We start from the raw sequence: 24,203 nt of genomic DNA on the forward strand, positions 1-24,203 counted from the left end.
GCCAGGTTAAATGTGTGGGGACTCCATTAAGGCAGCTTATTCTTTTCTGTTTCTTTTGTTCTGCTACATTTTGCTTGCACACTTGCTTTCTTTTTTGTTTTGTTTTTGTATCACCCAATTCATTTAGATTACGTTTTCCTTGAGACCATCCCTTTTACTCTCAATGCAAGGTAAACAAAACTATTTGCACGTTCTAAGATCAACAATAACAATGACACTTTTATTTATTAGCAGTAGCTAGACATCAGTATGAAAAACTTAAAGTAAGTAATTCTAAGTCCCAGAAACCCACACATAACCTAACCTGGAGGTTTACTTTAATTCCCTCGAGTTCTTTAGAGGTCTTCGACAGTTGACGAAGAATATTGCTCCTTTCCTTAAAGACTTCCTTCAGCTGTCTCTCCAGTTCTTCATAGCCCTGTCTAACACAGAAAACAAAAGCATGAGATCCTCTCAGAACATTCTTCAGTGCACTTCAAAACAGTATTAGATTGCCCAGATTCAGTTAATTAGAACTATACAGTATCTGTAGGTTTCAAACCGGAATGCGGAAAGGTCTCTCTGTCCACATATACAACAGCTTGTTTTCTCCTAATACAGGTCAAGAGATGCTTTGAATGCCAAAGTGATGTGCTTCATCTGAGTATACAAATCAGACTGAAACATTGACAATGGTGTATTGTCTGTGACAAGCAGGAGATTGAGTAGATGTATTTGACATGAGAGATGGAATATAGTGTTAGATCTCTCCTTTTTAGGTAAAATCATTGCCTTGAGGATGACTTATCAGCAAGCTGCAGCATCCGTTCCCCCCTACAAGGGCAGTAGAAACCTTTTTTGTTGTTGTTGTTTTTACTGTCCTCACAGTAACTCTGTTTATAAAGGGAATAACAAACTTCAAGCCTGCAACACATGGGTACTATTTTATGATCAGATAGAATCATTGAATCCTTAGAGATGGAAGTGACCTTTAAAGGTCATCTAGTCCAATTACCCTGCAATGAACAGGGACATCCACAACTAGATCAGGCTGCGCAGAGCCTGATCCAGTCTTGCCTTGATAGTCTCTAGGGATGGGGCATCCACTACATCTCGGGGTGATGGATTTTCTACCATTTGTATTACCCTCATCTTCCGAAGAAAAGAAAAAAACCACAGGTTTTGTTGGGGAACCTTTGAGAATGACTTCATGAACACACAGGGAGTCCACATAAGGAGGTAATGTCAGGACTTGGCTATATGTCACCTACGTAATAACACATCAGAAATAAACGATCCAGTACAGGTCACACTCCAAATATGGATTTACAAGAAAATACATACAACAAGAATGTGAACCTTTGGATGCACAATGCAGCATTTACACCCCATGTTTTAGTTCATGTTTTCCTCAAACTGAATAACAGAATATACTGCTATATGAATTAAACCTAGCTATTGCAAGGATACTTGATAAATACTGGCATTCTAGTTGCATGCAATGAAAATAAAATCTCCAGCATTAAGTTTTATGTAGAAACACTGATAGTTTTTGTGACTGCCCCAGCAATCTGATTTTTTAACAAGGAATTCACCATGGTAAGAATGCTGTCTCACCTCAGTGCCTCAGACAACATTATATAAAACCAGCTTAATGAGTTTCAGAGAATACCCTCATTTTAATTTGATAAAGAACAGAGGTCAAGCAGGATTTTCCTCCTGCTAAGGGGTAATAAGGCAGTTTCAGTAAGGTCACCACTTCCATTCCTCCTTAAGCAGCCCAATGCATGTACTGGCCTTTTGCCATTGAATTGTCATGCTTTTGTTTAAAGTAAAACCTTGCATTAAAAAATCTGTCCAAGCGGTAACACTGTCTTAAATAATCACTTCCAATTAAAGACCCGCAAAGACCTGCCCTCTAACCCTTTCGCCCCAAAATAATTCCAGCATAGTTGGAGCATTTACAGGCTCCCAAAGGGCCCATTTTAGTATCCCCTAAGTATATAAGTACTATTTTTTAAAATATATGAAAACAATTATATTGCAAACTATATAAAAACAAATTGATTTTTTTTTCTGATGACTATCAACAAAATCCTATAAATCCAACTAACAAGATGATTATTAAAGGAATAAATGGTAAAAGATGTAAAGAAATCGAGTCAGATACATCAACAAGGGTTAATCAGCACAATCTCTCTAAAATCAAATCTGAATGGAAAAGATATCTATATCTAGGTACCCAAATGAAACACAATGCTCTTTAAGAAGCATGGCATCATCCCTTGCCATAGGAGAGAAAGTAAGAGAAAAAATTTTAGGAGGAAAATAAGGAAATGTTTAGATGATAAGTTATGGGAGTGTGAAGAGAGAACAGATTCTTGCAACTAAAATATAAACTTGGAGCTGAAAGATTTACTTATAAGAAATTTTAATGCCAATTTTTAGCATGGGATAATTTGGGCAGAAGTTGACTCTGGGATAACGTGCGACACTATTTTACGCCATAAGCAGCACAAAACCCCAATGACTGCCTGAAATCTTCCAATCCCCCCAAACCGTCAATGTTATCTACTCCTTTTGCAGTGTAATTACACATACGCAAAATAAACATCAATCCATTCCTAGGAAGTCCACTCTGTAATTATACATGCATTAAACCTGTTATCTCAATATTAGGTTACACCAGTTAGTCCATTCAGCAAAATGAAGAGTCATTTTCAGCAAATCAGCAAGTCCATCTCTACATCACTACACCTCTGACACTATTTCTTCAAACATCAGAAGTTTAGCTTTCAGTCTTCAAAATAACGATCAAGACTTTCCCCTGAATAACATGTACAGTGGCGGGACAAGGGAAAACTCATTTTGTTTCCTGAGAAAGAAAAGTGAGAAAAAGATTCATCACAATTCTGTATCCATGTAACTGGAAGTTGAAGAAAAGAACCTCTAAAATGAGTGAACTTGAGATAGAAATCATTCACAACAATAGAGCATCACATCATCACCTTTTCTCTTTATAAATATGAGCATTTTTGATCATGAAGTTCAGGGGGAGGGAAATTATTAACAACCAAGAAACAGAATGATCTGGTTATCTAAATAAAACATGCAATAGATAATACACATAATACAGTATGAATATAATATAATAGCATCTAACCTCAGCTCCAACTAAATTTCAGCCTGTGTCTCAGGCTGAAGAAAATAAATTATAGTAAAAGGAACATGAAAAAATTGGGATCTAGGGGGAGCCAAGGAACATTTTTATTTACCTGACCTCCATAGTTCGTGTACCAAATATTTGATTGGAATGTTCCTCCTCTACCTACAAAGGATCACGCACAAGTCTGTGGTTTACTAACCATTCAAAGAAAAAATCCATTAGTCAATACTTACATGAATTCTAAACAGGCTTAAGCATCCTATGTATTCTAAGCACAATAGCCCACAAAATGGTTGCAGCTCTGATACGTTTTATTGGGTTTCTCCACAACTAGCAGCTAGAAAATCAGGCCTTTTGCATCCATCTTCTCTAACTTGTTAATGCACTCACTATAAATAAAACAAAACCAACCCGGCTTCTCTTTGGCAGACACTTGGCTCTGTAGAATCAGCGACCCACCAGAGAAAACACGCAACTGCCAGTTCCCACCAAAGGAGCAAAAATAGACTTCTGAAAATTTGTAGTTGGCTTAGAAAGAAGGCCCCAGGAAATGGAACAGGAAGTTGACGTGGTGTGTCTAACTTGATATTGATGACGACCCACAGGAAAAAAAAAAAAAAACACAACAACTTTCAGTGATCTACTCTAAACAGCGCAGGTCACAAAAAACAGAGTTAACATCATGAGGAAGGACAGCACAAAATGTTGAGAGTTATTCCACACTAAAATAACTTTACCTAGAGCAATAAACCCTCACTGAATTCATACAACTGTAATGAGGAGCAGGCACACAAACCTTCTGAAGATATTAAACTGTTTGCAAGTATTCAAATATGGACTGCATAAGTATAGACTTGTCCTCTTCTTGAAGAGTTTGCCTTTCACACCAGTTGTATAGGATTTGGTCTTCAGTAGAAAATACATTCATACTAACAGCTCTCTTTTTGATAGGTAACATTGCTATTTTTCAGTTCTGATATTCTTCATCATTTATATCCACAACAGTGCATCTGCCTTTCTGTTCTACTGCAAATCTAAAATTTTTAACTGTGACCTCAGTGTTACTATTCTTAAATACACCATACATGCAGTAGACTTAGCAGATAACCAAAAACACTTTTTTTCCCCAACAACTGTGACAATAAAGTCAGGTGAATATTTCTGTTTCTGCACTATGTTAAATTCTCTACTTACTGGCTACGAGTGCTAGCAGAGCAAGCACACATCTGTCGGAAAGAGACGATACATCACATAAAAGCAACTTCTGTACATAGATTGTTATGAAAGCTACATCGTAATGGAAGTATCTCAAACTTCTTATCTTGGTTCCCAGACATTGGTAGAAGATTTCTCATTTCAGTTGGCTCTTATGACGTTGCATCTTTAGTCTTCCAAGACTTCTAGTCTTACCCTTGATCCAGGGCAACACTGAATCTGTTCTGGATACACAGCAAACTTTTCAAAACTATCTGCAGGTCAAGGTGTAGTCTGGCTGTGGTAAGCCTTTTTGTTTTGTTGTTTAAACTCTATCTCCTTATAATGGGTAAGTCACCTGCTCAGCAATTCCGTCAGCAGATCTGTCCCTGCACGTGCTCTTCAGCCTTTTACAGTGGCAACAGAACATTAAACGGAATAGACAGAAGCAATTGTATAGTTCATTTTCTGCCAGAAAAGGCAACTTTGAACAATTTCACATTAAATTTGTCTTTACAGTATCAAGCCATCTTTAACTTTGTTCAGTCCACTGTGAAAACAGATCTTCATCTCGAAACACTACTGTCCTGTGTGCTTTAACAAAATACAGGATCATGCACTCTGCAGCTTTTGACTTGGAATACTTCAGACTTATTTCTTCAAAAACTAGAAAGTCCTGTTTTGTGTAGAAACCATCTTCTCATAAAGCTGTGTTTAACTGGAGACCTCTATTCCATCGAGAACTGCTGAACTCCTTGGTGTTGCTGCTATAACATGCATGTTTCTAGAACAGAATCATTCAAACATGTTACACATTTCTCAGAAAATATTTGGAAGTCTATGACAAAACATCCTTAGCGAATAGAGTGTCATGAGGCAAAAAGGAACACCAGAAAACAAGACACTAAAGAGGACTGAGAACGGGAGAGGCTGCAACAGAAGAAGTATCACAATCCAAGCCATACATACACCCAGTAGCCTATACCAAGACTCACCACACTAAATTCCAATTGCTTGCTACAAGCACCCAACACTTGTCCAAAGCAAGTTCATTATGCTCCTGCAACAAGGAATGAGAACCTGAAGAACCTGAATGGATACACCATACTGACAGTTGGATGGTGAGCCCATGGCAGCTTCATCGTTAAGTGACTTTGGAAACACTAGAAGCGTTATCACCACCTTTACTTATCCCTTCCTTGGCTTTTTAGTGAGACTGAGGGAACTAAAGCTATCTGAGAGGTTTTCAAAGGTCACAAGATAAATTATAATGCAAAGCATTATTAAGTGCAAATATAAATGTTCCTGACAGCTCTGACTCTAATCTTTTGAATCATAATGAGAAGTACACAGGAAAAGGAAAGAGGGTGAACAGCTAAACTTGCAAGTTATGGAATGCAAATCAAGTGCTAAAGAACAGTACATTTCACAAATTTTCTTCACAAGTTCTTTGAAAGTTCCATGCAAATCTGCTGAGAAAATCCTTTTGGATTTCTAAAATTCAGCTTAAAAATATATATATGTGTGTGTATACACACACACACACACACACACACAAAGCACACACTGAAAGCAAATGCCCATCTCACTTCCTAAAGACCTTCCTGTTCTCAAACACTAACTCTTCCCTCAACATATGGCTCCATCAGTAGCCAGCATCTAGGACATCTTGTATATGGTACAAAATGTACCTCTTACCCTCCTCACCTTGAAGTTCTTATTTTTATCAGGCTCCCAGTGATATAAGCACCTCTTCAGCTAGATCAAGAGCTATGTGAACTGAACCTGCTCAGAGTTTCTAATTGTCACAGAACAGCTGTGAACATGCACATTTCTCCTCTCATTACCCATGTGCTTTGAATGACATTTCCACTGCAAAGATTTTCAGGATCACTGGAAGCAAATACCACGAAGCAAACTTCTTTGTCAGTGCGCTTTGGGAGATGAAAGGTTTGCTTCAGAGAATGGCATGTAAACGTGCCTGAAATTTACCTTATGTGCAAACCAAGGAGGTTGGATCAGTATGGTGGGCATCGTTTCCCCCCTCCCAAAAAGAGCAGCTTCCTTCAGTCTATATGCAGCCTATTTTTGCTCAGTCAGAACTCAGCCAGATATGAATTCATGGATTTCTCCTTAATCAGACTCTCACTCATATGAACTCAAAAACAACCATGGGAAAAAAAAAAAGTGGAATGCATAGGTTCTAGTACTACTACAACAGAGCTGAAATGATGCAGATTTCCCAGGCCATTAGCATACTGACACAAACCCACCATCCACCTTCCAGTCTACAGATACTACTGGAAGTGAATTTTCTGAAACACCTGATGTGTCCAATTTCATCCAGATGATTTTTCACCGCACATAAAATCAATATAATAATAATTAAAAAAGTAAAGGGCTCAGGTCAAAATTTCAACAACTCCAGGCACAACTTCAAAATCCTCTTCTCTCATTTTCCATTCAAGAAAAATAAAGGTCATGGAAATATCTGGTCTCCTAAATCTGTGCTCCTGTGCAGCACAGGCATACCTATGTCAGGAAAAAGCTGAGGGTGAAAATGCACTTCGGTTCAATAATATCCTCAAATAACTCTGAGAGAGGCCTGAGGAAAATCATATCTCCCCAGTGTAAGCACTTGGCTTGACACACCTTTCCTGCTGCACTTGGATGGAGTACTGAAGAGTGCTCTGACAGCGAGAAACAATCCGAGCTTTAGCAGAGATTAAGTACAAATTCCCACAATCAGAGTGAACAGTAGTCAGTCTTTCAGGAAGCTGTAAAGGAGGCACTTCTATTTGTCGCTACACTTGCCAGGAAGGTTAGAAAATGAGTGCAGCCTATATATCCCAGCAGCAATTTAAGGGGCTTATTGATTTCTCTTCTACCTGAACTGGAGAATGGTTTTCTCAAGGGGAATTACAATACAAGATCACTTACCAAGGACAAGCCCATTCTTTTTCGAAGTGATGTATTTTGCCTTGCTGTATTTACACCAGATGTGTAACTAAAGCAAATATGAAAGAAGGATTTTAATCATACTGAATTATTTACTGGTATTACTAGATAGGAGAAAGGATTTATTACTTCCAGGGTGAAAGTTGCAGTCAACATACCCCACCTCATGATTTGTGCTAACAGCAAGAACTGGTGCTTGACTTCTTGATAATTCCATCATCCATCCTTTGCTCCCTCCCCAGTGAACAGTTCAAACAAAACCAGAGAACAACAGCTGCATTTTCACACCAGTTATTCCTTCCACCTGGCACACCTCTTCACATGAAGCCAAGGAAAGCGATAGTATATGGCAGAAAGTGAAATCCTTTGTATGTATGTGCCTACATATTCATACCTAAAAACACACCCAGCCAAAATACAGCCCCCACATCAGATCAGGATGCCCAGGACCACATCCGATCTGGCCTTGGGCATCTCCAGGGCTGGGGCATCCACAAACTCTTTGGGCAGCCTGTACCAGGGTCTCACCACCCTCTGAGTAAAGAATTTTATCCTAGCATCTAACCTGACTTTCCTCACCACCCTCTCCTTTATTTTATTTTTTTTTAATGTAAAGCCATTCCCCCTTGTCCTATCAATAGATGAACCAGATGACTTTTTAAGGTCCCTTCCAACTCAAACAATTCTATGATCCTACCATTACTGATCTTCCCCTATACAAAAGAAGTTCCTGCAACGCAAGAGAAAAAGAGCACATGCAAAATATGAAAGAATTGCATACATTGAATGAAAAAAAAAAAAACTGAATTATTCACACATTTTGCCCATAATTTTGAGCATCACTTCTCACATTTTAGTTTCATTGTGGAAATTAAAAAGCTTCCAGAAAGGCACCTTGACTGAAAAGGCTATTGATTTCAAGAATATTCACTATTTAATCATTTAACTGAACAAGGATCTTAGATTTGAACTCAGCATTTTCTTTTTAAACCTGATTTCATTATATAGCATAATAGCTTTTTGACACCTGCCCTTTATATTGAATGTTTTTGTACAAGTCTGAATGTATCACCTCTTTGAAGAATCATGTTAGAAGTCAAATGTCTTACATCTCATGAGTTCTCTTCAGGTTAAGTAAATAAATTGAATCAGAAATAGAACTGAAAGCTTGACCTTGAAGTCGCCTTTTCATTTCTACAGCTCTCAAAGGTACCACAGCATCAGGCCTTTTTGGGCTGTGAGTTGTTGGGTTTTTTGTTATTGTTGTTTTGTTTTTTGGCTTGAATAGAAGTCTGAATCAGGAAAACCTGGATATTCAGCAGAGACTCTGGAATCTTCACTTATCCTAGAATAGCTTCAGTTGGAGGAGATCTTAAAGATCACCTAGTTCCAATTTCCTGCCAAAAAAAGGGTTGCCAACCACTAGATCAGGCTCACAAGCATCCCATCCAATCTGGCCTTGAGCATCTCCAAGGATGGGACATCCATCCTGGCCTGTGCCAGGGCCTCACCACCCTCTGAGTAAACAGTTTGTTCCTAACATCTAACCTAAATCTTCTCTCTTTTAGTTTGAAGTCATTCCCCCCTTGTCCTATCACTATCAAACCATGTAAAAAGCCTGTTCCCCTCCTGCTTGTAAGCTCCCTTCAAGTACTGGAAGGCAGCAATGAGGCCTCCCCATGGCCTTCTCCAAGCTAAATAAGCTTTCCTTTGGAACCGCCCCAACAGCTCCACATCCTTCTTGTACTGGGGGACACAGTACTCCAGTTGGGGCTCACCAGGACATGGTAGAGGGAGACAATCCCCTCCCTCTCCCTGCTGCCACCACCCTGTTGATGAAGCCCAAGATGCAGTTGTCCTCCTTGGCTGCAAAAGCATGCTGCTGGCCCAGGTCCAGCTTCTTGTCCATTACGACCCCCAAGTCATTTTCTGCAGGGATGCTCTCGGTGCTCTCTGTTCTCAGCTGGGATTGTCTCAACCCCAGGACAACACCTTGCATTTGGCCTTGTAGATCCTCATCAGATTCTCATGTGTCCAGGTCGCTCTGGATGGCATGCCTTCCTCCTGTTGTGTCAATTTCACCACTCAGCTTGGTGTTATCAGCAAACTTGTTGAGGGTGCAATCGACGCCACTGTTAATGTGGCTGATAAAGATGTTGAAGAGCACGGGTCAACATGGACACCTAGGGGACGCTGGTCTTGACTGGCCTCCACCTGGACATAGAGCCACTGACAACAACTCTTTGGCTGTCTTGGATCATTTCCTCATCTCACATGCATGGTTACAAGATGGCAATCTCTTGTGTTAAGAAGGGTGCAGAAGAATCTGGGCCTTTCAGATTGAGATTTAGAGAAGACTACAAGGTGACACTTGTGCTTCATAATTGCTTTATTATTACCTATATGTATCACTCAACTCTAGATTCAGGGTATAATTACATCCAGGGTGTGCATATTGGGTAGATTTAGACTAGATATGGGTAGATTTAGACTAGACATTGGGAAAAAATTCTTCATTGTGAGGGTGGTGAGACACTGGAACAGATTGCCCAGCAAGGTTGAGGATGTCCCCTCCCTAGAAGCATTCAAGGCCAGGCTGGATAGGGCTGTGAGGTCTAGAGGGAGGTGTTCCTGCCTATAGCAGGGGGGTTGGAACTAGACAATCCTAAATGTTCCTTCCACCCCAAACCATTCAATGATTCTATGATTATTCTACTGATTGAAAATTAAATCAATTAACAATGAACATTTCCTGATGCATCAGTGCATACATAACCTTCATCATCAGCATCAATACAGTGGCAACTTAGTGACAGTCACAGCAAACACAGAAGAGATCAACAGCTTTTTAACACAGTGAGCTATTTTTTGAAGAACAGCTGACTTGCTATTGCCTGATTTCATTTCTTGCTTGTCTAAGAATTGAAGAGTGTGTTGCATTATCTACTATTTACTAAATTAATTAGAATTAAGTAGCACTCTTGTTGTAGTAGGCTACTTAATCCTTCCACTCCCTAAATCAAAGTATCCAATGTGACTGTGATACCTGCATAAAAATCATAATTATTTTTTAGAAAGATAACCCAAAATGCAAATGATGTGCAATCAAATAACATTAATATTCAGAGGAAGACTTAGTTTAGAAATGGCAGGCAAAATTTTGGATGAGAACATCCTAGATTTTTGAGGAAAAAGAGCCAGAAATAGAAAACACTACCATAAGACAGTGCACACGAGCTGGAGGCAGTAAATGCAAATACTCAAGATTCATAGCTCCTATTCAAGTGTTCAGGACCCTCTGGAGGAAGCAATCACAATTTGGCAGTTGTCAGATGCGGTACTAAAAGATGCACACAGCCCACCTTTTTAACGCTGACTAAAATGAGATGGAGTCCTATTTCAGCCCTCTAAGCTGACTATGCAGGAATGATTTTTTGCTCACTAAGGGGAACACAGGTCAGCAACTATACGGTGCTTATAACAAGACATTGGTTAATTATATTCAAGTAAATTTTGGAAAATCTTACCAATATTTTCTAAGTGCATTTCCTGTACTACAAGAAGCAACCATATTTATTCAAAGTAAAATATATCTAGTTCAGCCAGCTTGCTTGACATCGGAAATGATGTAATGAAATGTTAACTTCCTTAAGTATTTCCTCACTTTTTGCATTGCATTTCTATGCATTTTTGTACCACACAGATAAACTTTCACAAAGAAAGACAAGACGCTTACAGCACTTCAGAGCTGTACTGCTAATTCAGCAGAAAACCAGCTTCTTGCACAATGCAGATGGATCTTATTGATATGAGGAGATTTACACATGAGTTTCAGTTGTATTAAAAAGAAGCCAAGCAGAGGAACCAGGATATAATATACAATATAAACACAATATAACAAATAAGTGACACAAAGCAATTGAATACTTGAGGAAGTAAACAAATACATAAACAGCAGTAAAGTTTAGGTTGTTAGATTATTTCTTGAAATCTGGACAGAAACGGGCTATTTCCTGACCTAGAGGAAGAAAGCAATTTTGCAGAGAAAGCTGAAAAATCTTTGGCTCTTTTCCCACTTGAAGATGACTCCAGTTAATAAAGGATATGTTAATCTTCCTGAAACACTTGACAGAAGTAAAGCTATAAAGATATGTCAGGTTTGGGTCATTTAGAAGTGATTTTCCATCAGTGGCTTATGTTACTGCAGATATAAGCCAACTATATTCATATAACCGCCTGCAGTTATCAGCTGTAATACACACACAGTTTTAAACCAATATTTTTGAAGAATTCCATATCATTCAAACAATAACCCTTCTTCATGATATGGTTACATAACTATTACATTTACATCATTCTTCAGATAACTTGTACTATTGCACCACATTTTCACCTACTTAAAATGGATCACCTATTTCTTAGCAGTCAGAAGCTTTTTGCATGTTTTAACTGACTTTGCTTGCGTCTGACACAAAAGCATCACTAAATACTTCAAGGTTACCTTGACAGAGGTCTGCTTTGACTCTTTCTCTTAGACCCTCTTTGGCAAACAGCCTAAGGAAAGCATGCTGTTCTTTGCAAATGTCACCCTTGCTATTCAAACCCATCAAGCAGCAGAAAAAGAAAAGAAAAAAAAAAAACCCTAAACCCTGTAACTATTTCCAAAATCAGACATTTAGTTCTGCACCCAGTCCATGGAATCATTAGGGTTGGAAAAGACCACCCAGGTCATCTAGTCCAGCCCTCCACTCATCTAGATGCACGCTATTCCATCTCTTAAACAGCATTTTTAAAATGTAATGGGATCAGGGAGGAGGAGAAAATCTTCTGTATGTGGAGCATTTGCAGCTGATTATAATGGTTTTGTATATCCTCAAGGAATTTTAATACATATGTGGAAAAGCACCACAAAATACACTTCCTGAGAGGTACTGGCCTTAGAACACTACATGAATACTTACGCTAATGCAGCGTAAAGACCTACAGCAGGCTGCCCATTGATTTTATCATAAAAATACCCAAATTCACGTCTACAGTTCTGAATTTCTGTAATGCAAGGTCTGGCTCTGCATCTAGCAATGCCAGATTTAAGTCAAGTTGTACACGATATGATTTCAGAGGTACTAATGCAATCAATTACTGATGTGACACACTAATGCACTGTGCACACGCACAAGACTTCAGCCACTCCTTCAATCAGCCTGCAGTTATACGTACTTTGAGCTTACAAATCCCAAGAGCTTCAGCCAGTATTGTCATACTTAAAGACCATTAGCCACAGATGCAAGGAAGTTTATTCCATATCCTCATTTGGTTTCGAGTCCTTTCATTTTAAGGAACAGAGAAGAATGAAAATAAATCACACAGGAAACCATTCAGCATAAAACCAAAGATCCAAGTTTTCCCAAGTAATTCATGGCATAGGGGATTTTCTTCCCATTGCATCGTATAAGACAAAAACCTCTTTTCCTGAAGTACTGGTTCCTTTTCTATAGTTACCATTACTCCTTTCAACATTTAACGCCACATGGTATGAAAGAATGTTATTACAGCTATCTATCCTCTAGATGAGATCTATACAGTCATTTCTTATCTGAGGAGTTCGTAACTACTGCTTTATCTCACAACAGAGAAAAATACTGCTCAACCAAGCATGGCAGAATTGTCTTTCTTCCAACACATGCCTTATCTACCTTACGGATGACCTCTGGAGTAGTTTTTGCTACGTTTCCTTATGACCTACCATAGACCCAAGTTGTTTTAAAGGATTTAGAAGAAAAGAGCTGAAAATATAGAAAAAGAAAAAGATAATTTTGAGATAAGGCAGTGGCCTTGCACCTCGCTGAGTCACTGACCATTTTCCCACCCGATCAGACCTCTTACACCTTTTTTTTCCTTTTCATGTAGAAAAAATTTATGCAGGGCACAAAGCATACAGCTAATGAGGGACAGTTTCCTCTGATTTATTTAAAAATGAAGCAAGAGCTGTTTCCTCCAGAAAACAGCAGGTGAAGAGTAATAGCAAAATCAACGGAGCGAAAAACAGGACACCCATACTACTGCTCTGAACCATTCCAGATGTGATAGTTCTGGGTCAGCACCTAAATATTGTAACGGGAGAATGGGGCTGACAAGAAAAAAAACCCAAAACCTCAGATCCCAAAGGTACCCAAGCAAGGAAGCCACGCACGTTAAGTGTTGATCTTACCTGAAAAAAGCCTTTCGTTTTCCCCAAAAACACTCAAGTGGAATTTTTATACAGATTCAAGCATTTTGTGACACTTCAGTTCAATCGGTTCACTTAGATTATTGTGGCAATGTTAAAGTAAGAACATTCTGCTGAGTATGCAGATTCTTTGCTTTAAGCCTAGTGTTTGAACTACGTGGATATTGGTGTTTTAGAGCTAAATGAAAAAAAAAATAAAAGTTTCACCTGTTTTCATCCTCTTACACTAAATACTCTTTCATGCAGTTTTTGGCAAAGTTTCAAGTTTGAATGGTTTGTGTTAAATGTAAATAAAAATACAGAAAATGGGGCACCTTTCAAACTCAGAGCTTCTCCCTGCTTCAGTATTTATATAACAGCTCCTGTAAAGAGCCCCGAATGTAAACATACATCATCATTATCAATGACTTCATGAAAGAAACAGCAGTTGGACTGTACTGCTCTGGGATTGTGCAAGCCTTTTGACCAGTGAGCATCAGTTCTGGTCCCTATGCAAAAGCCCATGGCGATGCTCCTATGAGGTCTCAGACACAGATGGCATGGTACCAACTATGCAGAGAAAGATACAGCCCTGAGGCTGAGAATACAGAGCATGGTACTGGAGAGCAATGTGACCTACATGTCCCTATAGAAGTAAAGCAGCTTTCTTCATAGAGAAGATTCTAATGAAACAGACTATAGAGAATGAAAAGCTTCTGTGTCATTTCCTGGTGTCATTTGGAGGAGACAAATGGAGAAGCTAATGCCTGGAGTTTGCAAATTATTTAGCACAGATTGGACTTCATTCTGCCCTTGCTCTCATCAACATTTGGACAAGTAAGATAAAAATAATATTACTAAGATAAGATGTTATCATTAAGTGTAGAAGCATACCCTATCAAACTACTTTAACTGACATATCTCTGCACAGAGCACTGTGAGTCACAGCACAGGCTGTTGTAAAATGAAAACGTGAAAAATGGATGGTACCAAGCCTTCTCAGTTCTCTGCTTTTCCCTCCTGTGCATGCTACAAGCACAACAAACACACAGCCAAAAAAAAAAATCACATGTGGCATTTCCAGCCATTATCCTCTATTTATAGCATTGACTTGGTAATAAAAGGACACATTCTCAGCAATGCATGATATATACTATAAGACATTGTTGTTGCTGCTGCTTGGGGTGTTTGGGGGATCAAAAAAGCAACTGTTTACTGTTGAACTTCAGCTCAGGATTTACAAGCAACAAGTCATTTTGGAACACGGTTCTTAGAGGGAGCAGCTGAGGGCACTGGGATGGTTCAGTCTGGAGAAGAGGAGGCTCAGGAGAGACATCATCACTCTCTACAACCCCCTGAAAAGAGGTTGTGGTGAGGTGGGGGTCAGCCTTTTCTCCCAGATAACAGTGATAGGATGAGAGGGAATGGCTTTAAGATGCATCAAAGGAGGTTCAAATTGGATATTAGGAGAAATTTCTCCTCAGAAGGAGTGGTCAGGTATTGGAACAGGCTGCCCAGAGAGGTGACACAGTCACTGTCCCTGGAGGTGTTCAAGGAAAGGGTAGATGTAGTACTCAGGGACAAATTTTAGTAGTCTGTATTGGTGGTAGGTGGTTGGTTGAACTTGATGATCTTACAGGTCTTTTCCAACCTGAATGATCCTATGATTTTGAAAACATTAAACACATGATTTTTATGAACAGAATAAGAAAAGGAATATAATCAATGCTTTTGGCTTAGTAGTTCAGCCTGTGAGCCAACCACAGGAGGAAGCATCCCTCCCTACCTACCACAACATGACTCCCAGCACCAGTTATTTGGGGCTTCTTTTAGTTTTCAGTACCCACCAGCTTTCTTCCTCTGTGACTGTAGCTGCTGGATATTGAGCGTTACTGAACAGACAGATAGCTTTGAGCTCTTCTAAAAACCTGGCTCTTTGAGAAAACCCAGTGGCATGGAAAAGACCGAACAACTGGTACGGGTGACTAATTGTACCACATTTTCATTCGGTATGTAACACAGGCAAAAAACCATTTTAACCACCAAACTGTGATAACTCAAAGCAAACCCAAGGGCTTCTGCTACACAGTTAGTATCTAAAGAGCATTAGGAATAATAGATACCACAGCATGTATTCCAAATTCTGAGGAGAACAAAGGAGACATTGCAAGCTTCCAGCATCCTCTCCACGCTTGATGCAAATTCTGTAGTCATGCAACTGGTGGTCTCAGAATTGAACTGGATTCCTATTTATCATTTGGAATTATTTTACGTTCTGGTTCCCAAGCATTCATTTTTCACGTCATCGTTTCCCATGTCTGTCAACTGCAAAAGTGTAAGTGTACTCAGAAGTTAAGAGTTTTCAATCTTGGAAAAATACTATTTTTTCTGTGCATCCCGGATTCAGAATTTTACTTTTTTGTCTCATGGCTTGCAAGAAAGCTGAATAGGCCAGAGTAAACTCAAGGATAAAGAGGAAATAATGATGCTCTCTGAATGGGACAACGGATCTGCATGTTAGAGAAATGGCTCCATGTCTGGGCTGTTTTGATCCTGCTCAACACTTTCATCCTGTGAATTTATCTCATATTGCCTGAGACCATCTTTGGCTTTTGCAGAACCCCTGTAGCACTTCCAGTTTTGCTGAAGCATGCACTGCTTCATATTCAGCTCGCATTTCATCCTGGAGGCTACACATACAAATATTTCTGAAGAGTAAAGTTTCCTGAAATAAAATGTCATTTTGAAACAGATTTTCACTTATCCTGAAGTTTATACAGAAAACTGTACTGTTTGTTAGCCTAGCCACCATTAATTACTCTCTTTTGCCCTGAAGATGCCATGCTGTCTGAGAGCAAAACCCATATAGACAAAATAAGCAATCACACAAATAGCAAAAGGCAGACAATGAGAAAATATATAGTCTAATGTTTCCATACAAGGAAACAAGATAATGAGAAGCATTTGAGGCACAGGGCATTGTGCAGAGATACTGACTGAAACCCCTCTATGGCTCTATAGTTTACAGTTGAGGTCTTAAGCAGGGACTCTGCTTTTCAGACAATTGTTGGCCTCCTGTTCAAATCCCCTGAACTCAGACAGATAAACTATTTTTAAGGCATTTCCTTATATTAATGCTATATATATATAGCATTAATATTATATATATATATATGATGTCCAAGATCTCCCTTTCTGCTCTGCTACCAAAAGGAAAAAAAAAAAGACCATGGAAATGGACAAAGGCTATGGGAGCCAACAAGGAAACGTGGCTCACCATGCAAGTAACACTGAATTAAGATCAACCACGCACCAGATAAATAAATCCTATAAACCCTAAACGAGGAAGCCTGTTTACCCAAGTGATGCAGTGATATGTGAGATGACAGGAAATCTTAGCAGTAATATTTCATTCGCTTTGATCCTCACTACTGCCTTACAAGCAAGCTCCTCATTTGATTTCTGTACACCCCAGGAAATCAAAGGAACCTGAGCAGATGCAGATGTATGAGCTACACAAATTATCCCATTCTGACACCTGTGTACACACCTAGCCTACTTCTTCACATTTCAGGCAAATATAAGCAGAGAGTCAGTCCATTATAAAAATCAAAAGCCTGCTTTGGTGCATGTGCACATGTAGTTTCCTAATTGGAGTTGATTTATCTTGACTGTAAACTATGCCATGCTCAAATCCTCAATTAAACAATTCACACCAAATCTCAAATCAGTAACATTAGAAGATTATGGTTAATCTGCTGGAACATCCCAATTTAGCACACTGTTAGTTGTGTTCGTTCAAATATTAGGCAGAAGGCTTATCTTAATCCATCTCTCTCTCTCAGCATGTCCTTGCACTTGCCCTGACTTCAAGAGGAACATACGCTACTGCAGGTGGAGCACAGGTAATAATCACAGTCAGAGGGCACGGGGTTCTGTTCTTTTCTCTTTCAGAAATTTTCAGAGTTCTTTTCATTCATTTATCTCTTTCCTCATCATTTGTGAACACATGGAATGCTAACAGAACGCAGCTGACTTCTTGAGTCAAATTTACATTGTAACATATTGGCTGGACGAATTCAGATGTTGACTTCTTAAACTGGTATATCAAAGTGGATGTGGAGAAAGCTACACTGTGTTGCCAAAATCACCTTGATATTTCATCTTTTCAAGAACAAACAAAATCACATACCTTAGGACTTTGGTATTCATCTTCTGTTAGACATACCAGTGGGAGCAAGGTTCTGGAATTAGCTTTATTGAAAATGATAGAAGCTTAGGTACAGATTTGTTTCACATAACAAGTAACTCAAGTAAACTATAATCTACTTTAACAACAGGCATCTTGTCAACATTAAAAGCAATTTACACTAAAGAGGATGTTTTCTAGTTTGTGAACATATATGACTGTTATACAAAAGCTTCAAGAGGGGTAAGAAAATGAAATATAATCTGCAAAAATGCGATGTAGTGAATATTTTTTTTCATGCTTATGCCAAGACAGATTCAAATCACTTAGTGTACAGAAAAACAGGCAAAACAGGAACATAAAACCAACCAGTGATTTCACACTCTGTAGTCCCTTTGTGTAACAAAGTAGAAGAGCCCTCTGAATCTCACTGAAAAAGGAAAGGCAGATTTGGAGAAGCCTTCCAGCTCTTCTTTCCCTTCCATCAAACATAGCAACGTTAATAACACAGTAACTTCATACTGGAAGGATAACAGCTGAGAAAAAACACCTACAAATACCTCCTATATGGATGAATACCAAACACATCCAGATGTGAACTTTGAAAATAGGAGTCAAAAGGAAGAAGTCCATTTCCATTCCTCACAAAGGAGGTAGCACACAAGTTAACAAGTTTAACAAGAGTAAGCGTAGAGTCCTACACCTGGGAAGGGATAATCGCATGCATCAGTACAGGTAAGAGGATGACTTGCTGGAGATGCTCTGTGGAGAAGGACCTGGGGGTCCTGGTGGACAACAGGTTGGCCATGAGCCAGCAGTGTACCTTTGTGACCAAGAAGGCCAATGGTATCCTGGGATGCATTAAAATGAGTGTGGCCAGCAGGTCAAGAGAGGCGATCCTTCCCTTCTACTCTGTCCTGGTGAGGCCACATTTAGACTACTGTGTCCAGTTCTGGGCTCCCCAGTTCAAAAATGACGGGGATCTCCTAGAAGGAGTCCAGAAGAGGACCACAAAGATGATAGAGGGCCTGGAGCATCTCCTGCATGAGGAAAGCCTGAGTAACCTGGGTCTGTTCAACCTGAGGAAAAGAAGACCGAGAGAGGAACTGATCAACATTTATAAATACCTAAAGGGAGGTGGAGGAAAATGGATGAGGGCAGGCTCTTCTCAGTGGTGTGTAGTGACAGGACAAGGAGTAATGGCCTAAAACTTGAACACAGAAAGTTCCACTCAAAAATATGGAAGAATTTCTTTATGATAAGGGTGGTGGAGCACTGGAGCAGGCTGCCCAGAGAGGCTGTGGAGTTTCCTTCTACGGAGAAACTCAAGACCCATCTGGACACCCACCTGTGTGACCTGCTGTAGAGAACTTGCTTTAGCAGGAGGTTTGGACTTGATGATCTCTTGAGATATCTTCCAACCCCCCACCAAAAAAAAGAAGTTAAATATAATCTGCAGGAAAAAATTGTTTTGCATCACTGAGAGATTAAATCGTTGCTTATGAAAAGAATAGGGCCATAATTAGTATGAGATAATATATCAATGAATATATTTCGCCAATAAAACCTTCTCAACTAATAAACATGCAAAAAATAGTACAATTTAGTATGGGAAGTCAAATTAGGAAAGCTCATTAAAATCTGTAAATCTGCTACAGACACCTACCGTTACATAATTCATCAACCATTTAACACATTTACAGTAAAAACATGCAAATTACATTTTATCACCAGGCTAATACTAATTTTTGTTCAATGAAAGCATTCTTTGTTACTAACAGAAGTCTGAAAAAGTTTAATTGCAAACTGATTAACATGGAGCTTTGCTAATTAAATCAGCTGAAGGAAATTTCAGCTGACACCCTGCTAGGTGCCCAAATTAAGAGACTGTCCCATTGCATTAAATACAGTGCATTTATCATAGATAAACTAACAGGCTGTTAATTTGAGCTAACAGATAATGGAGAATGAAAATGAACATTTGCAGCATTGTAAGTAATAGACACACAGCTCTTCTACAAATAATTGTAGCATTACAGGTTTCTGAACAATTAGAAATGCTGCCTTCAGTCTGAAATAAAAGAATAAATTACCCCAGTAGTACTTTGCTAAGGTGATGGTATCAATTACAGAGAAAAAAAATGGTGGAGTTCAGAAACCAATGAACAATGAGTGTTAATAAAACTAAGAAAACTGACCATATAGCATGTAAATAAAGATTCATTTGTAGGTGAAGTTTCATCTTAGATAGGGGTTTTTAATTAGCATAACATGTGTAAGCTTCAGGAGCTAAGCTGTGAGTTCCTTTTTTTTTTTTTTACCACTTCTTGAAACTGCCCAAATATCCAGCTCATTTAGTTTTTGAAGTTACCAAGGTAAAATAAATAAGTAAATAAATAATAGAATTAAGTCAATTATAAGTAGAAATCTAGAAATTCTACTTACACTTCCTCCCCAGAGCTCCAAATCCAAAGAAGAGTTACCCAGACCAGTAAAGCTGCTTCATCACAGCAGATTGCCAACACCTGTTTTAATACTCGAGCATAGCCGAAGGTAATGATAAACTCATTAACAACAGATGTCAAGAAAACCATCTCAACAGCACAACTCAACTATAGCCACACACAAGAAGAGAAGTAGTCAGCAATATGGACTGGGTTTCATGTACCAAAAGATGAGATCTAACAACAGCTGTCAGTTCAGAGAATATGAAAGAAGCTACAAGGACATGTATAATAAAATTTCTATTTCTTATTCCAAATGACAGGAACAAAAATAATAGCATAAACCCAACAGTAGTCTTTGACAATAATTGTCCTAAAGAATGTTAACAAACTGTACAGTTTAACTAAAAAGTAGTCAACAATCTCTATCTGAAACGAACGATACTTGATCTTAGTGATTTGCCCATGTTTTATGATACTGATGCCAAGTATAATTTCACACATTGGCTTGTTCAGCTGCGTATGCAGTCAATCCAGATATTTGCACATTTATTAAGAACAAATAAATTAATCCAGGCTGGATGGGCTGTGAGCAACCTGGTCTAGATGGAGGTGTCCCTGCCTATAGCAGGGGGTTGGAACTAGATGATCTTAAGGGTCCCTTCCAACCCAAACCATTCTATGATTAAATTATTCAAACTTGTAAGAAAAAATATTGGAAAGTATCTCCTTACTTCCATACGAGGTGCTTCCAGTACTCTCTGAAAAGAGTTATGAGCAGAAGGTAGAATTGCATGTTTGCTTATGAATAAGGACAAAGCTGTTTGGCTAAAGAATAAAAAAAAACAAAATAAAAAAAAAAGGCAATGCAGTAATCTTACTCTCTCTTTAGATGCTTTCTTCAGATAGCTAACACAGTTCAGTTCCTCCATTTTTGCTACCTGCAGTGTCTGGTTCTGGATGCACTATTTCCACAATATCATGACTTTCTTAGGAAGGCTTTTTTCTTGTTAAGTTGATTAATTATTCATCCTATAAGAAGCTGCATTCTAAGCAATCTTCATCTGCTTCCTTTCACCCTCTGCTCCTCTGAGCATTGATCTTTACTTCCAATCTTCATAGATGTTTTCAGATTGGGGATGCAATTGCATAACTTTTACTCACATCAGCAAACTAACTCGAAGACCATTGTGACCCAAGACTTTTCAACCTTGGTTTGCCCATGCAAGAGATATGTGATGTCCTGCAAAGAGAGGACAAGACATGACAGAGTGCCTCAGAGTAAGCGAGGGCTTTCTGCCACTCACATCTTTGCTTGTATTTTTATGAATAGGAGAAAACTCAATTGATTTTTTTTCTAGGGAATTTTGGTATGAATAATTTGAAGCAGGTATTACAGAGTATGCCATTGGGAAAAACAAAAAAGCCCCACAGGAAGTAACACTTCTTGAGGTCAAGGGTTTACAACAATTCAATATTATTATATGCCAATATAACTATATTTAATCTGTTATAACTCTGATTGAATCAATATTATTCACCACCTCAAATAAAACAATAACTGTACTAACACTCAAACATTTAGATATAAGGAAAATAGGGATAGAACCTGGATGGGACAAATCCACATGAAATCACATTCATTTGTATGCTGCATAAGCTCTACCTGAACACTTTACTACGAAAATGCCAATGCTAACTACTTCACACCCTTCCATTAGTCTTAAAAACTAACAAGTATATATCTAAAACAAGTGCATGCTACAAGTCAAAGAGTTTTCACGATAATCTGTTGATTATATTGAAACACAAAAGAAGATTCACCATGTGCTGAAAACTGATGCTGAGTTTTAATCTCTTAATGCATTATTTCTTTTTCATACTGGGAGCCATTTCAATTACAACTTAGCTTGTCTTGCCTTTGATTTAAGATAACCAATGTTTATATTGTCTCAAAAGATAAGCAAAACCTAATTGGACAAATTTAGCACAAGCACCCGTGGAATGAGGTGCTCCATTGATAAATATATTGTTATTTCCCAGCTATAGAGATTAAAGCCATTACTTTCTTTTGTTTTCCCTACAATCAAGCTTTGCAGACAAACAGGTGGCAAAGACTAGTTTCTAATACACAAAAAACAAGATAAAGGCTCCACTGCTAAAAACTAACAGCTCCGATAATTCTTTCTGCTCTACTATCTAAAATTCCATTATTATCTATTATTTATATGTATAATAGTAGTACCAGAGGATCAAAACACTGACTTTCATATTAAGGTCCTTAAATGAAAGGCACTATCTAAATACTATTAAAAGAAACTCTCTCTACCCTACATTGTTTGTGTCTAGCAGACAAATAAGTAAATACAAGTGGGGCAAGAAAGGCATGCACAAGTGCAATAACTTACTCAAGGTCAGATTAGCAGGTCTATGGCAGAGCTAACAACAGGAATCAAGTCTTTTGATATTGACTAGACTATTTACCAAAATAAGATGTTCAAATGGAATTAAAAGGATATGCCCTTTTAATAATGAAATTACTTTGTGAGTTAGTAGATAATCATTTCAACGGTTTGCTTATGATCATAAATAATTATTTCTGCAGCCTATGCAAGCTGATGGAGTAACAACAGCTCCACTAGATAAGAAGTCTTCTCTTTGATTTGCAGGTACAGAAATGACATATGATTTAGACCTCTGTTATGAAGAGGAGGTAAATGGCCTTTTCTATTTAAGTATTTATTATTCATTGTAAGTGATGTTCGCTCCAATTGGACAATTTCCTTGTACAACTGTTCAACACTCTCACCCTCATGTACTTCTACTGCTGTTCATGTAAACCTTGCATGCTATTATGCCATGGATCAGGGTATCACTAATGCTTGCTTTGTCTACTTTCCTAAGTATCACATGACTCAGGAACTTATTAAACAGTAGCATTAGTCATTCCTTCCTATAGAGCATTGCTGAACAGGCAGACTGCCTGTGTGGATTTTTCTATGATTTGTTTGCTTGCTACAGTGATACATGCTTTTCTGTATGCTATGGAGTCATCTGAATGCAAAGTACTTGCCCTTCTCTGTGCAGCATCGTTAGGATGAAGATACACTTTTATTTACTCAAAATATAGAGTAGTATTCCTGTAACCACTAGCAGCCTCTGTCTATGTCATTACTTGAAAGATGCTAGTGGACAAGAAAGCTGGGATTTTTGTCTTTGCAGTACCGATTTGCTTATAGGTGCCAAGTGTAAGTGTGATCTAAGTTTCTAAAGCACTTCTATGCCACACACGTTTCTGTAGAAAGAGAAAAACATCAGGCATTTCTTGTATATTCATGTGGCAGGCACATGCAGTTCTTTCCTGACCAGCTGCGCTGAACTTAGTTTAAAAGGGCTATTAACATTGGTAAACAAAGTTAAAACCCAAGCAACTACTAATTACGCGAGAAAGATTTGCTAAAAGATCCAATATACATTAAATATATTCTTTATAGCAGTACAAAGTCACACTATTTGCAGGTACTGATCCCAAAACAGGGATAGAGTGGCTCACCAGCCAAGCACTTGCCCTTGGTTAGCTCCAACATCTTCATCATTCACTTCTCCATTTAGCTCTCACACAGGAAACAGGAGCACAGAAAATCCAACTTGTAGATAGATCCTTGTATCATTCTGCTAATGAATTTTGCCTTCAGTACAACCTAACAGAATCCTGGGTAACCTGATCTGATGGGTGGCAAACAGCCCACGTCAGAGGGATTGGAACAGGATGGGCCTAAGGCCCCTTCCAACCCAACCCATTCTGTGATTCTCACATGATAATGCTCAACTCACGAGGGATAGGTAGCTCATTTTCTTGCTGCATGATATTTCTGCCTTTCAGGAAAGTTTTTTGAACATAACCCATTTGCACATTAAAACCTATATATTGCTTTAGAAGTACCTCATTAGAATACATAGCATGCTCTTAATTAATGGTTTGGGAGTTTCTTTTTACAGCCAAATAGCCTGCTTCAAAAAGCTATGGATCTAGCGACTGTATGCACACAGATCAGAGCACATAATCAA

At 38.6% G+C, this 24,203-nt stretch overlaps 1 protein-coding gene across 2 annotated transcripts in view; it reads right to left on the reverse strand.

Moving 5' to 3' along the window:
- The window catches only part of LUZP2 (leucine zipper protein 2), a 167,491-nt gene that overhangs the window by 71,166 nt on the left and 72,122 nt on the right, over positions 1-24,203 (reverse strand). For both annotated transcript variants that reach the window (NM_001199521.2, XM_015286211.4), the window contains one exon: positions 305-422. In NM_001199521.2, the coding sequence (NP_001186450.1) occupies positions 305-422 (118 nt within the window). The remainder of the gene's footprint in view (positions 1-304; positions 423-24,203) is intronic.

This window comes from Gallus gallus, chromosome 5 (assembly GCF_016699485.2).
Source record: "Gallus gallus isolate bGalGal1 chromosome 5, bGalGal1.mat.broiler.GRCg7b, whole genome shotgun sequence".
In the NCBI taxonomy this organism is placed as follows: Eukaryota; Metazoa; Chordata; class Aves; order Galliformes; family Phasianidae; genus Gallus; species Gallus gallus.